Source organism: Puntigrus tetrazona, chromosome 20, assembly GCF_018831695.1.
Source record: "Puntigrus tetrazona isolate hp1 chromosome 20, ASM1883169v1, whole genome shotgun sequence".
NCBI classification, from domain to species: Eukaryota; Metazoa; Chordata; class Actinopteri; order Cypriniformes; family Cyprinidae; genus Puntigrus; species Puntigrus tetrazona.
The window spans coordinates 23,359,642-23,374,286 of NC_056718.1; the positions used below are offsets into that span (position 1 = coordinate 23,359,642).

The window sequence follows — 14,645 nt, forward strand, 5'->3', positions numbered from 1 at the left end:
AATTAATTAGACATGTTTTTTTATTTATCACATTTAATTAAACCATTAATTCTTAAATCTTTAAAACATGGGATGGGGGGGACAAAAGAATTTGGAAAAATTACCTAAAACGTAATGTGCTTAATGTTTAATGTACTGCGGATAAACTGTATTTTTTTTTTTAATTATTTAGACATGCTTTTAGATTACTTTAACTTCTCTTTAAATAAGAATGTGGAAAAAAAATTACAATAGGTTGGTAGGCAACCAATCCGGCAAAAAAATAAATAAATAAAAAAAATAAAAAAATTGTGAAAAATATAAAAAACTTATATAAACACATTCATAGAACAACATAAATGACAGCTCATTGTCTCTAATATCTCAAGTCAATCTCTTCCTCTCTAAAGCACCAATAAAACAATCCCTTCCTGTGTGGTTTTTCACATCCTTCCATCAGCAGCTTGTTTTAAAGCAAAGGCAGCACCGCGGCTGCGTTCATATTGATCCATATCCATATCCAGTCGACATAAGTCTGCCTGAGCTGCATCCTGCTCCGGTGTAATTCGTTTACCTCCTTCCTTTCAGATAAACTATGTAACACAGTACCAGCAAGCAGCGGTTTCTCATTCATCATACATGTTCTTTCATACCCTCTCTCCTTGCACAGCGGGTCTCGTTTCATTCACAAGCTCGAGGTAATCCAGACCGGGACAGCACTTACCGGACGGGGTGAGGAAAACGTCAGGACAAGAGATTGCTTTTGCTCATTATTTACATTTCATTTAAAACAATAAGTAAAAATTCATTATTGGTACATTTCAAATTAATCATTCATTTACTTTTATTTATAAAAATCTAATTTTGATAATAATAATAGTAATAATTATCTCATTTTTATTTTTTGTAGAATTCATTTAAAAGTAAATTGGTGTTCATTTTTTAAATACAAATATTTATTTTTAAATGAATGTTTAAATGACTTTTTAATTTATTTTAAATCATTTTTACGACCATAAACATGCCAACGGTGATAATATTACATTGAATAAAGTATACCTTAACCTTATAGCTCAGTTAAACAATATAAGCTTTTAAGAAAGAATTAATTTCTACAAATATCCTATTTTTTTTTAACGTTAACTGTTCACAACTGATCAATTACTACGATTACGCAAACACGCTAAAAAGGTTGGCATTTAAGAAAACCGAATCAAATGTGAAATTTAAAGGCCTTCAACATACCTCTCAACACAAGCATCATGCCACAATTTGACCTTCAATAACGATCAAAAAAAAAAAAAAAACGCTGTGGATCACGAAAGAACAATTTCACAAAATTATTAGGTAGCCGAAACTAAAAAAAAAGCATTTTTTTTCTCTAATACGCCTTAGATGTTAGGTCGTACGTCTTTATAGCTCTAAATACGCATCGATCAGCCTCTCATCCGTTTCTTAGCACAACGTGCCTCATTGGTTTTCATTGGCTAAACGTGCAAAGTAAAAGTTCTTTGTGGCGGTTTTCACACAAACATCACGCCGAACCTTACACCCAAGCGCACTGCAGCTGGAGCCTGGTGACAGACGTTCTAGCCCTCGGGGAGCGCAATAACAGAGACGGAACGCACGGGATCACGTTCACCACAAAAGGGCCATCATCACAGCCGTAATGGCTTACATGCGATTCCCGAACAGATGAAAGGAGGTCAGCATAAAGGAGGGTCTATGTACAAGGTTCCTTAATGGCTGAGCTGTGCCAGAAAACATATGGAACAGCTTGAGATGAAATGGCAAAATGGAGCCGAAAGGATGAGAATAAACCAGTCTGGTGTTGAAGCGAGAGAGGATTAGCTGCTGACCTCATTCATCACAACAGAAGCTGCTCTCCTTTTCTACATCCAACGGCTTTCGTCAATTGATCTCCAATGAATTAAAGAGCTACGCATTTTACAGACCAACTAAGGCTGAACTTGTTCATTAATGAAAAACTGGTATAAAAACGGATATTTACAAGTGTTTGGCGTCAGATGGAGCGACTTTAGTTCTGCAAGGAGGAATTAAATTGAGCAAAAGTGACAGGAAAGACATTATAAACGTTATCGTGAGGTCTGAAGACCGGAGTAACGACGATCAAAGGAATAAATTACATTTTACAATACACCGAAACAGAAGACTTTCTTTTAAAATTGTAATATTTCATATTATTGAGCCACGTCGAGCGTAACGTACTTCTTTAAAAATGCATATATTAGTGATCTCAAATTTTGAACAGCAGCAAAAAATGAAGCGGAAACATTTTAAATGAATATTAATGTGCTTATGTCAAACTACATTTACTACGCGACTAGTATCTAGCAGAGTTATATGAATTAGAGAAGCCAAAACCAGCAAAACAACATTACATAATATAACCGAGACCTGAGCTTTCTCTTTTTTAACGAATTCCGCTATGGAAAAGTCACGTGGAAAGAGGCATTAAACCCAAATAGTTTCCTTCCTGTGGTAAAGCAGCAGATTTAGCACAAACCCCTTCGTACGTGTGGTCTTCGGGAACGCAGGTGAGGTTTCAAATCATTACGTAATTATAGACAAAGTTAACTTGTTAAAATGCGCTGGTGATCTTTCCACGAAGTCAAAAAACTAGCGTTCGATAAAAGGCGCTAACCTACTTTTGTGAGCATGGACCTTAGTATATAATTAGAGAAATTACCCAGTCTCAGCGGGGAGGTTTTTCCACAGGACTACATCTTGCAGTGTTTGAAGGAACGAAAGCTCTTATCTGGTTCCTTTAAGGCAAGAGGATTATCCTTTTTGCTAAGCAGAACTGGATTTCATTCGGTTTTCTATGAGGGTGGCGATATGACTCATGTTTCAATGCGGCAAAAGTAAACAAAAAAAAAAAAGTCTCGCTTCCGCATCCGTGATTAGAGATGCTGAAAATCAATTAGTTCGCGTCGCCATCTGAACAATTAGCCGACCAGTTAGTCGTAAGTAAGCCGGGATAAATTATAAACTTGTCTTTTTAAAAATGCAACAGCTCAGATAGAAACTGCACCCGAAAAGACGACAAATTTGTTACGAAGTGCTAATTAGATTCTAACGATGCTGTCGAACGAATTAATATACAAAAATATGAATAAGCAACTCGGTAGTTGGATGATTAAGCCATAGTTATCTAGTTGGCGTAACACTGGCAACTCATTTTAATATTAAAGAAGAACCTCGTTAAAAAGCATAGCGGGAAACTTCGAAGAGAAGCCAGTCGGGAGACTTCATGCTACTAACCAATTAAAACGGATGCAGAGAAAGAAACACGATACTGAAAACAATAAAAGCACGGTTTCCATAAAAACCCCTCCAGGTATCGGTCGACAGGAAGTGAATGATGTGTGATTTCAGTGATGTTACACAGCTTCCTGTTTACCAGATAACTCGACGGCGCAGACAATACTAGCAAGCAGCGATGACAGAAAATGTAGGTCACCAACACGGGGAGCTTGGAGGCTTCAAAGCTGCGTCATTCCTCGACGAAACGGCATTATGGTATATTATAAATAGCGAGATTTGGTTTCAGACGTGCAATAATCCTGAATATCCCAAATCATCTGGAAATACGACTAAAAGGCTTTCTTTTTGCGTTTCTGCTAACTCACTCGTCAGCCAATTACCACCTCCATGTGACGTCTAACGCTGACCTTAACTAGCCTTATATAGATAGACTGCTATATATTTTCATGAGGCAGTCCTTACCTTCTTCTGTCCTCCATAATACGATTAAGATATGCTGGATACCACACCGATCTACTTTCAACAAGGAGAAAAAAACGCAAGTTAGCCCGTCCTGGTCATGCGGTTAAAACCCATAGAGATTATTAATTAAAAATGGCAGGGCAGGAGCTTCCAAGTGCCAGCGTGGCTGCTCTCCAAATGTAATTAGAAAGCTTCGCACAGACAGACTTCTATCCTTTCATGCTGCCCTCATCTATAAAAACACAGTGTCTTATTAACTATCCGCATACTACACATACTGGTTTTCCAATTTATAGAGTTATGATAGAAAATCCTATTTGGGTGCGATTTAAATCAAAGCTCTGCTTGACTCCCAATTCAGAATCGATTAAGCCGGTGTTTGCTTGCACAGAAAATCTTGACGCCTCTGCCAAAAGGTGAAACGGTACGATGGTTCTGAGTGACCCAAAGCTGGCGGGATTTTTAACACTGGTTGACACCATTGAGCTTTCAGCACAACACAGTATGGCAGATGAGTAAATGAAGATGCCAGATGCCCATGTCTCAAAGCAAATGCCAGAGAAAAGTCATTATGGGTATCAGGTAAAGGTCTTCACGAGATGCATTATCACACTTTACGATAAAGAACGGCCCAAAGCTTTTTTTAATATGTAGATTGCTAAGAGATGGGCAAGAAATTACATAATCTTTTTCTTTATTAAAATGAGATGATGAATAATGATTTCTTCTAACTGCATATAAGAATATTTTATATATATATATATATATATATATATATATATATATATATATATATATATATATATATATATATATATATATATATATATATATATATATTTATAAAATATACACATACATACATATACATTATATATATATATACATATATATATACATACACGTATATATATATATATATATATATATATATATACATATATATATATATATATATATATACACGTATATATATATATATATATATATATATATATATATATATATATATATACATATATATATACACGTATATATATACATATATATATATATATATATACATATATATATATATACACATATATACACACATATATATATACACATATACACACATATATATATATATATATACACACATATATATATACACACATATATATATATATATACACACATATATATACACACATATATATATACACACATATATATACACATATATATATACACATATATATATATATACACACATATATATATATATATACATATATATATATATATATATATATATATATAAATTAATCGTTCCCCAGCACTAGAAGAAATGTTTCAATTTCTATATGTATTTCATTTATGTATTTAAATTAATACAAATATATATTAAAATATTTCTATAAATTTAATTTTATATTATATTATATTATATTATATTACATTACATTACATTACATTATATTACATTACATTACATTATATTATATTACATTACATTAAATGTCTAGCTTTAAATTAATAAACAAACACTTTTACCAAGACCACTCAAAGAAGTCCAGGCTATTCAAAATGTGGCAAGTTAAAACGAAAAAAAATCTAGAATACTTTCCGACACGCTTAAAGAGGTTGAGGAGTTTTAGGGTAAGCAGTATTTGGCTGGACTGTTACCGATATAAAAAGCGATTGTTTTTGGCCTTGGGAGAAAATGCTATTAGGCTAACCGCCGTGAAGCAACGTGCGGGACATATCTGCAAGGCAAATGAACAAATTCGTTTTTGCATATACACATGAGCTGATATGAGCAATTAGCAAATTTGATGAGCCTACCGTATACCTCATTAGATATTCATTGGCAAAAGGCTTCGTATCGTTATTATATTCGCGAACAAGCCCAAAAATCTAGCAGTCGCTCGAGGGAAACGGTTTTGGCTCTCATGTAAACTAAGAAGAGAATGTTAACGCAGTGTTGTGTTAAACGCGTTCCTCATTTAGTGTCTAAGCCATCATTAGCGAGATGGGTTGGGAGCAGCTGGCGTATGAAATATATCTCAGGGTGGGTTTATGGGGTACAAGACAGAAGGCCATGAGCAAACAATACCCCCCCTTAATCAAGCTAACTGCATTACCCAACTCTCTGTCAAATGCTAATACGCTAGTCCCAACTGGTTAATCAGACAGGGCCAGGAGCTAATCTAGCCCAAATCTAATAGAGGGTAACATTTTGACCCGGAACTCTCTTGGGACCGAGATGTTTGGTGAAGGTTTGAGGAGAGAAATGCAGTTAATACCACTAGATTCATACTAGATTATTTTACACATAGTAGCATCTTATAAGACTATTTATATTTTATGTACAGAAACAGATAAAGATGTTTTTTGTCAAAAAACTACTACCCGTCAACGTAACTTAACTTAACTAACAAACTAAGACCCATTTGAAACAAAGAAACCATATCTATAGGGATCTGCTCAAAGTCCAAAAATGAATTAATACTTATTTCGCTTGAATAAATATATGAAATGCCGATTGCATGTTTGCAATAAGGAAGCTATATATGAAGATTTAATTTGCGAAAACACAACAGATAACTCAGTTCTCAACAATTCTCAAAAAATAGTTTTTTTTTTTCATTGTGCATTCTAATTATTCTTAACCAAACTGCAGTTGGGTTAGGTTAAAAACTTAAAAAACAAATGACAAAACATGATTTTAAAAAAGTAATAGATATGTATTTGCAAAAAAAAAAAAAGAAGTAAACGAGCATCAAAATGCGACTTTAATTACATTTTGAAATACATTAAATTCTTAAATGATAATAATAGTTCTATTATTTAAGCTTTTTACAACAAAGATAGCTATAAAAAAAAAAGAATACATTATTTCTTGCAATATATAATGGACATTTTCTATATCTATACCTAAAACGTGAATTTTATTATTTCATATTTTATTATTTAACTAAAATGAAAAAATGTTAAAGCACAGAAAACTAGCACAAATCAAAACTACTTATATTAAATGCAAATACAAACTGCTTGTGTTAAAAAAAATAAATAAGTTTTTATATAAAATGGAGCATTCTGTTTTTATTGCAGTGTTTAATCGCTACATGGAGCCTATAAATGGAACAGAGCTACGTCTTAAATGAGGTTTTAATCTAAACCCACCCTACACCCGGTTTAATCTAAACACAGACACACATTTTGTCATTAAACAAGGGCTTCTCTTCTACAAATAAGCGCTGGCGTGTGACACAGTGCTGCTAAAAGGTTAAAAACAATGCAAAAGCGCGGCGTCACGAATACACTGGAATGCACGTCACTTGCTCCTCGTGTATTTATGGATGCTTCAGAGGCATCCAAGGCATCTTTTCCAGCAAGTCTTAGGGCACCTCTGTGTTTATTCTCGGCTGATAAGTCATGCGACTCAGGTTTCTTTTCGACACAGCTGATCCTACGCAGCAAGACGACACCTTTGCCGTCCCGAACTAAGTTGCGTAAGAGCTCCGTGGAAACGCGCGTAAAACGAGCGCACAAAAACAACACAGAGCTACAACAAGCGGGGCAACGACCCTCGATGAATTAAGATCAGCCATGTCGTTCTCTTAACATCAATCCCAGAGTTGTCGAAAACAAGAACGGAGTCCCCGAAAGGAGCCCCCAGGGGTAATTACAAAACTGCCGCTGCTGCCCAAGGAAAGGTATAATTAGTGACTCGGGTCATGAGGCGTCCTGGTTCAAAACGAAAAGGAATTTCCTGTGCCTTCTTCTAGGTCAGCCACTGGCAGCTCATTTGGGAATCCTGGTCCTCAAGGTGGAGGAAAGTAGGTAAATTAATCTGCAAGAGGACACGTCTCTGGCACTGTTCTCAAGGTTAAACACGTGTCACGGGAAAGCCTGACACCTTGGCAGGACAGGGTTTTGAGAACGGAGACGTCTTACGAGGAAAAAGTCGCTCCGTCACGAGAGCGAAGGGCGAGATGACGACTGATAACCACAGAGAAACCTTTACAATTACTCCATTAGGTTGATTAAATGGCTTCATGCGCGTATACAGAGATCACATCTTCGTGGGAAACCGCGTCCGAGTCGTCTACGTGAAACAAAATCGCATAACATTAGAAAAAAGATTGATATTATAGTGTCGTGTTTTAAACGCCTAATTCTGTATAGGCGCCTAAGTCAGAAAATCAAACCTCCCTATGAATTGTATCCAAATCTAAACGCGAATTCGTTAGCCTTTTTTTTTTTATGCCAGTTGGCTTGAGGCCCGGTGACTCCGCATCGGAGGTCACATGTGCTCAAAGTGACTGAGCGCAACATCACAGGATGTCCTCGATGCAGATATACGGCACTTTCTAACGAACCGTAATGAGGCCGTCTGCTAATTATGAAATCCACATGAGAAGAGCGCGCCCCCAGTATGAAAACAGAAAAAGCTAAGGCCTTTGACTGGCAATAGCATTGTTATAGACATGCAAAAAAAAAAAAAAAAGAGAAACTAGATCAGTGAGGGCGACTTTCAAACTTGACACTCAACATATAAAATATACCACAAATATATATACATGCATATAAAATCAATCTGTATTTCAAAAACTCAATCAGGCCCAATAAATCATCCCAGAAAAAGGAAATGTGAGAGCAGCTGTTAAATTATAGGGTGCAGCTAACTGTACATTACGGCTGAACGTTCCAGATTCTTTCAGTGTTTTATAGAGTGAAAATGAAATGTAAGCTGAAAACTAGATATAGCTCTTTCACGGAGTCTCCCAGAACAGTATTGTTTTTTCACGTAGATTACAGAAATCTTCATGAAAGGAAGATTCGGGAGAGAAGGACTTCAGGGCAGGCCTGCATAAAGCCATCTTTGAGCACAGTACAACACGGCCAGATTAAAACAAAGAGGCTTATTTTGGAGAATCATCCGTAAGCCTTTCTTTATCAGATGCGCGGCTCACACTGGTCTCCCTGAAGTGAAACTTGTATTATACTTGCTAGTTTACTAAAAGAGGAATTTGTCAGACTTACTAGTAAACAACAAACTGTAACAGATTTCCAAGTTTACAGGCTCAACCAAGTAACACAGCAGCGATAGGGTTGTATTTAATAAAAAATGTTGATGATACGTTACGTGTTTGGATGTTAAAAATATCCCAACTTAATATGTAAAAGCAATTGTTACTAGATTGATTAGCATTGCTCTGTTAATTGTTATGTTGGTCTGATTAGGACTCAACCAATGGCATGAGTTTGGGGGCGGGGATATCAGTTTTACCAGCCAATGAAAAATGAAGGGAGTGTTCTACATTATTATTTTTTCAAGTTCATTTGTTAACACTAGCGACGCAAAAATGACTCCAATTAGCCTTTTTTATATTTTTAAGTCAATATCGTACCTTTTTGGTAACGCTTTACAACAAGGTTTAGTAGTTAACTACATTAGTTACATTAGAATTAAGGCTGAACGATACTTCTACAGCATTCACTAATCTCAGTTCATTTCGGCATTAATTACTAATGCATTATTAAAATCATTATTAAAAAGTTGTGCTTGATAACATTAGTTAATGCACCGTGAATAAACACAAACCAATAATGAACGATTGTTACACTGTAATAAATGTGCTGATCATTGTTCGTTCGAGTTAATAACTGTTAACTAAGATTAATAAATGCTATAGAAGCATAGTTCAATATTAGCTCATACCTGAACCTCATTGTAAATGGTTACGACTTTTTCTTCAGTTGCTTATTGAGGGGGGAAACCTGTGAAATTATTATTCCGGCATCATCAGATTAGCCGGAAACACTGAATAAACACGCGCATGAAAACGTATGAATGGCATCCGTTAAAAATCAGCTTTGAAGATTAGTCATCACGTCTAGCAAGTGCAGGGGTGGTCACGGTTCTCTTCCCTACCATGCGGCGATATCACGGCTCTCATCCTACACGGTGATCACAGATGTTTCCGTAGCAGATCTGTCCTACTTCTGGAGCCAGAAGTCGAGATCGGCGCCGAGGCAAAGCCTTGAGGTCATGCTCGACCTCGCTCTTGCGTTTTCGCAAAAAAGCCAGAATCGCGACGGAATGCATGAACGGCCTGTGGCTTGACCTCGACGTGTTTACTGCGCTAATGATAAAGAGATCAATTAAAGCAGCGAGCCGTGATCGATACGAGCGTGACCGTGGTCTGCCCGACGGCAAGGCGGCCTTGACTTTGTCTTCCTAGGGCACCGAGCCAGGCGAACGTCAACTCTCTTTAGACAGCAGCGGGACAGGAAGTAGGGTGAGGATGGTGAGAGGGGGATGTCGGCTATTGGCTGCTGAAATGTAGGGCAGAACGGTGCGTCTCCAGCTGGAAGCTCACCCTGGTAGAGACATGATACACCATAGCGCAAATCCATCACAGCCCTAGGCATCAATTACGATTATAGAACGGGGGGGAACAAAACCGCATGTATTTCTATTGAAGGAGGGACTGCGAAATTGGTTTAGTGACCACAAATGATAGAAGCTTGGAGGTTTTTGACCACCTAGCAACACCCTAGAAAACACCCAAAACAACTCGTCCAGAATGCCCTAGCAACTGAAAAACAAGGGAAAGCGGTAATCACATTTTCTTCTTATGCTATTTCATTATTATACTCAATACCTCTAAAAATAGGTTACTTTTTAATTCAGTTTCAATAATAATTTTCGTTTAAGCATCAGTACTTTTGTTTACTGCATTTTTTGGTTTTTATTAACAGTTTTAGTACTTTTATTTCAAAGTTTAATCGAGTTTTACAGTTTATTTAGCGCGAATGTCGTCTGGTAATTTAACCCACGACCTTGATGAAGATTCTATCGAGATTGAGTTACTGGATACAGACCGTCAGTGTAGGATAAAAGTTACTTTTAAAAATGTGTATTAATGTATTACAATATTGCGTCGCATCCTAAAACTAATTACGTTGTTAAGTTCATTTTTATTAAGAAAGGTAACGCGTTATGTCACTTTTAAGTTACTTTTTAACTTAAGGGCAGGGATCGCTTGTTTGATTTTCATATAAAAAGCCCTTTTACAAGAAAAGCAAACAAACTACCTGCATGAAGAATATGACGCAGGAGAAAGGAGAACACATTTAAAAAAAATGATTACTACTATGGTTGAATCGGATCATCGAAATCAATCGGAAAAACATGCTAATTTGTGTTAACATATTGAACTACTGTAGGTTTGTCTAATATTCAGAGTCTGCATTTGACTGTTTTTATTGATTTCGGTGATTACTGAATCAGCAGGATAAAAGTAAAAGCATGCTCAGATTTATTCTAGAACTACAGCAACACACACGCCTCTCATTCACAATTTCGCTCAACATGGCAACACGAGTGCTGTCAGTCGATACATGGGAAACAGAGCAAGCGGCGTCACTCATTTGAAAAAGTCGCATTACTTTGCAAGTTACTTCAAAAAAGCAATCTGATTACACTTGTGTTAATTGTAATGCGTCCCCCCCAAAAAACCAACTGCACTCAATTTGTGTTTTGAACGTTATTGTAAAAGAACTGCCTGAATTCTGCATAATACACGAAGCTTTCCAAAGCAAATGCACCGACTGAGCTGCCCTGCTTATTATAGCTGCTAAGCTGTTGGTAGTTACATACGCTGAAATATGCATGAGTTCCTATGCGATAAATAAAGGCAGATATAATCCGGCGTGCACGTTTTGATAATCATCAATTGATCACCATCGCAACGAAAATCCAACGAGCCTTTAGTCCGTAATTTTCATCTCCCAACCAAACAATGCATTAACCGTAGGTACATCCCATTTAGCTTAGAGCCAAAACTCCAGGCTAAGATTTAATGCACACACAATTGGTGTGACGTTTGAAAACCCAATCCAAGACTGCTAATGATATCCTACCTCAGGTCAAATCTTACAGGGCTTCACCTAGACTAATGTCGGTAAAAGTCAAACAAGAAATGTTATTAGTTACTTCAAAATCGAAAAAACTGTGCATACGGTTGGCCTAATAATTTCTATACCGTGTAACACAAGTAAAAAACCCCCCCAAGGATCAGATTGAGGCAGCGGTGAACACGAATCATGGTGTTTAGATGCAAACAGTCATTTGGAAAAAGAGAAAACTAATGGATTTAACGTTAGTCATCATCTTATAATCTCTACCCATAAGCCATTGCACACGTTGGCCTACATATATTTAAGAGACATTGAAGCGTGACCTATTTCCGGAGGCTTTCACAATCCGTCGCTTGCTCAGGGTAACTTCTCAAAAATCGGAAAAAGCGGTCGACGTAACAGGAAGAAAGCCCTGGTTTGACCTCGCAATAAAAGCATCAAAATCTCTTTATCTGTCGGTGACGGCGAAACCGGAGCCGATCCCGTTTGAGGTTACGTCTGACCAAAGAGGAGCGTGCGGAGACGGGGTCATGACTTCGTAATGAGCTTGCTAGAAAACGTCTTACTGCGAAAACCAGCCGCGATCGATAACACGTTTCACACCTCACAAAGCAGATTAAAAGCCGGTCGTGAACGTCTCGTACCTTCTACGCTGTCAGAACACGAGGTGCCGATGCCGGTATCGCCGCTGTCCGAGGCGGCGCTGTGACGGCGTCCGCGGCTGCTAACGCCAGTGGCGGAAGAGGAAGCTTGCCATGCCGAGTCGCAGCCTGGGACCCATCCAGGAGAGGACGTGCTCGAACCTAAGAGACGGACAGAACGCGGTTAGCATGGGCATTTAAACCGCTTTGTGCTTTCACGGTGAAAGGCGTTTAAGTTAAAGGACATAGGAACTACAAAAGCAACTGCAGGTGAACAAGCATAGGGCTGAAAATCAACAACTGGGTCTTATTCAGAATCATTCATCACTATTAATGTCAAGTAAATATAAAAAAAAAGTTCAATTAAGTACTTAGTTTAGACAAATCTATACTCATATTAATAGCTATATTAGTGCTGTCAAACGATTAGTCACATACAAATAAATATATTTTGCTTTTACACACACACATATATAATATATAAACATATTTTTTCTAAATATATACATGCATGTGTTTGTATTCACATATGCATGATAAATATACATAATAATGTTTGTATATTATGCAAACAAAAACGTTTACTTTGGATGTGATTAATTGTATGACATCAGCAATTATTATTATTGTAGATAAAGTTATTAAAAGCAATATTGTTATTTATATTTATTTATTATGTTATATTATATATATATATATATATATATATATATATATATTTAATATGTTATATATATATATATATATATATATATATATATATATATATATATATATATATTTTTTTTTTTTTTTATATATATATTATTTTAATAATTAATAATAACAATGATAATAGATGTTGGTTAAACACAAAAATATCATATTACATTTTTATAATTGTTATAATACTGGAACAATTAAAAATTCAGCTGTGACCTCACAGGAATAAATTACATTTAAAAAACCTTTTACTGTAAAACAAGCAGGCTGATAAGACCTACTGACCTCGAACTTTATGTCGTTTAGTAAAAAATGTTAGAATCGAACATATGAAAACATCACCTCTAACGACTTTGTGGGACACGAACTACTAAAGCACTAAAAGAAGGTGAGGTTCAGTGAAGCAAAGGGTCAGATTTGCCCTAGAGGACTCGTCCCCAATATCTGCTGGCCTAATCTATTCTGAGGTGTAATCTCTTTAGGCTGTCCTCTGTAATGCCTGGCAGGAAAAAAAGTGGAATATAGAAACTCTCTGCCCAAAATCTCAGAACATTTTGATTCCCTGCCAAAAAACATCTTAATACCGATTCATAAAACAAAGCTGTGCGATGAAAGATTTCCACAGATATACTTTTGAGCTGATCACTGACTTGTTATTAAAACCGTGCAAAGCATAAACATCGTCCTTTTTCCTCCAGGTACAGTCAGCAAAATCGTGCACGTGCATTTTTATGGTGCCATGCATCACAGAAAACTCACAAACTGAAGCGTTTTTCCCTGAAACAGCAATGAAGAGAAAAATTAAAAAAACTTGAGACGCCGCTGTACGAACCCTAAAACTAAACGAAACCCTAAAGCCAAGCTCCAGCCGCAATCACTGAGGTCACGACCAGAATTAGCTCTCCGTAATTCCTGGGTGGAAAAAACCTCAAGTTCATAGCGGTTCGTACGAAAGCGATCCACTTCGGCCATTGTGAATATATGGAGATCTGTAAATGTCCCGGGGAAACACAGGGCTTGTTGTTGATGAGGCGCCGGCGACTTCTAGACCACCGGCAGTTATGCAACGTGATATGAATTATTAAAAAATAGCTGTCAGGAAGACCGGTCAGAATCGGTTGCGTCACTGTTCGATATTCAGACAACTTCTGAGTGTGAAAACACGAGCTTCTAAACACCGAACATGCGTTTGTTCGGGTTTCCCTTTCACCACTGAACAATAAAACTAAAATAATAATAATAAAAAATGAGACTAAAGACAAATTTAATTTACACTTCAAAATGTATATAGAAATATAACAGATATACTGCTGTTAAATAATTAAGTTTTTGTTTATATGTGTGCACTGTGTATATTAAGTATACATAAATAGCCACGTGCAGTATATATTTTTAATGTACACTTTTATATTACAGATTAATAGATTTAATACATAAACATATATTTTTCCTTAAATATATGCATGTATTAGTTTGTATTTATATACATGCTGTATATACATATATACACATACATACACACATATACATACATATATATATATATATATATATATATATATATATATAAAAATGCAAACGAAAATTTTTTTTTTGGATGCAACTCAATCGCACTAAATTACACAATATTTAAATAATATGTAGAAATATTTTTTT

At 36.2% G+C, this 14,645-nt stretch overlaps 1 protein-coding gene across 2 annotated transcripts in view; it reads right to left on the reverse strand.

Moving 5' to 3' along the window:
- The window catches only part of cep85l (centrosomal protein 85, like), a 59,455-nt gene that overhangs the window by 38,468 nt on the left and 6,342 nt on the right, over window positions 1-14,645 (reverse strand). For both annotated transcript variants that reach the window (XM_043220393.1, XM_043220391.1), the window contains exon 2: window positions 12,291-12,449. In XM_043220393.1, the coding sequence (XP_043076328.1) occupies window positions 12,291-12,449 (159 nt within the window). The remainder of the gene's footprint in view (window positions 1-12,290; window positions 12,450-14,645) is intronic.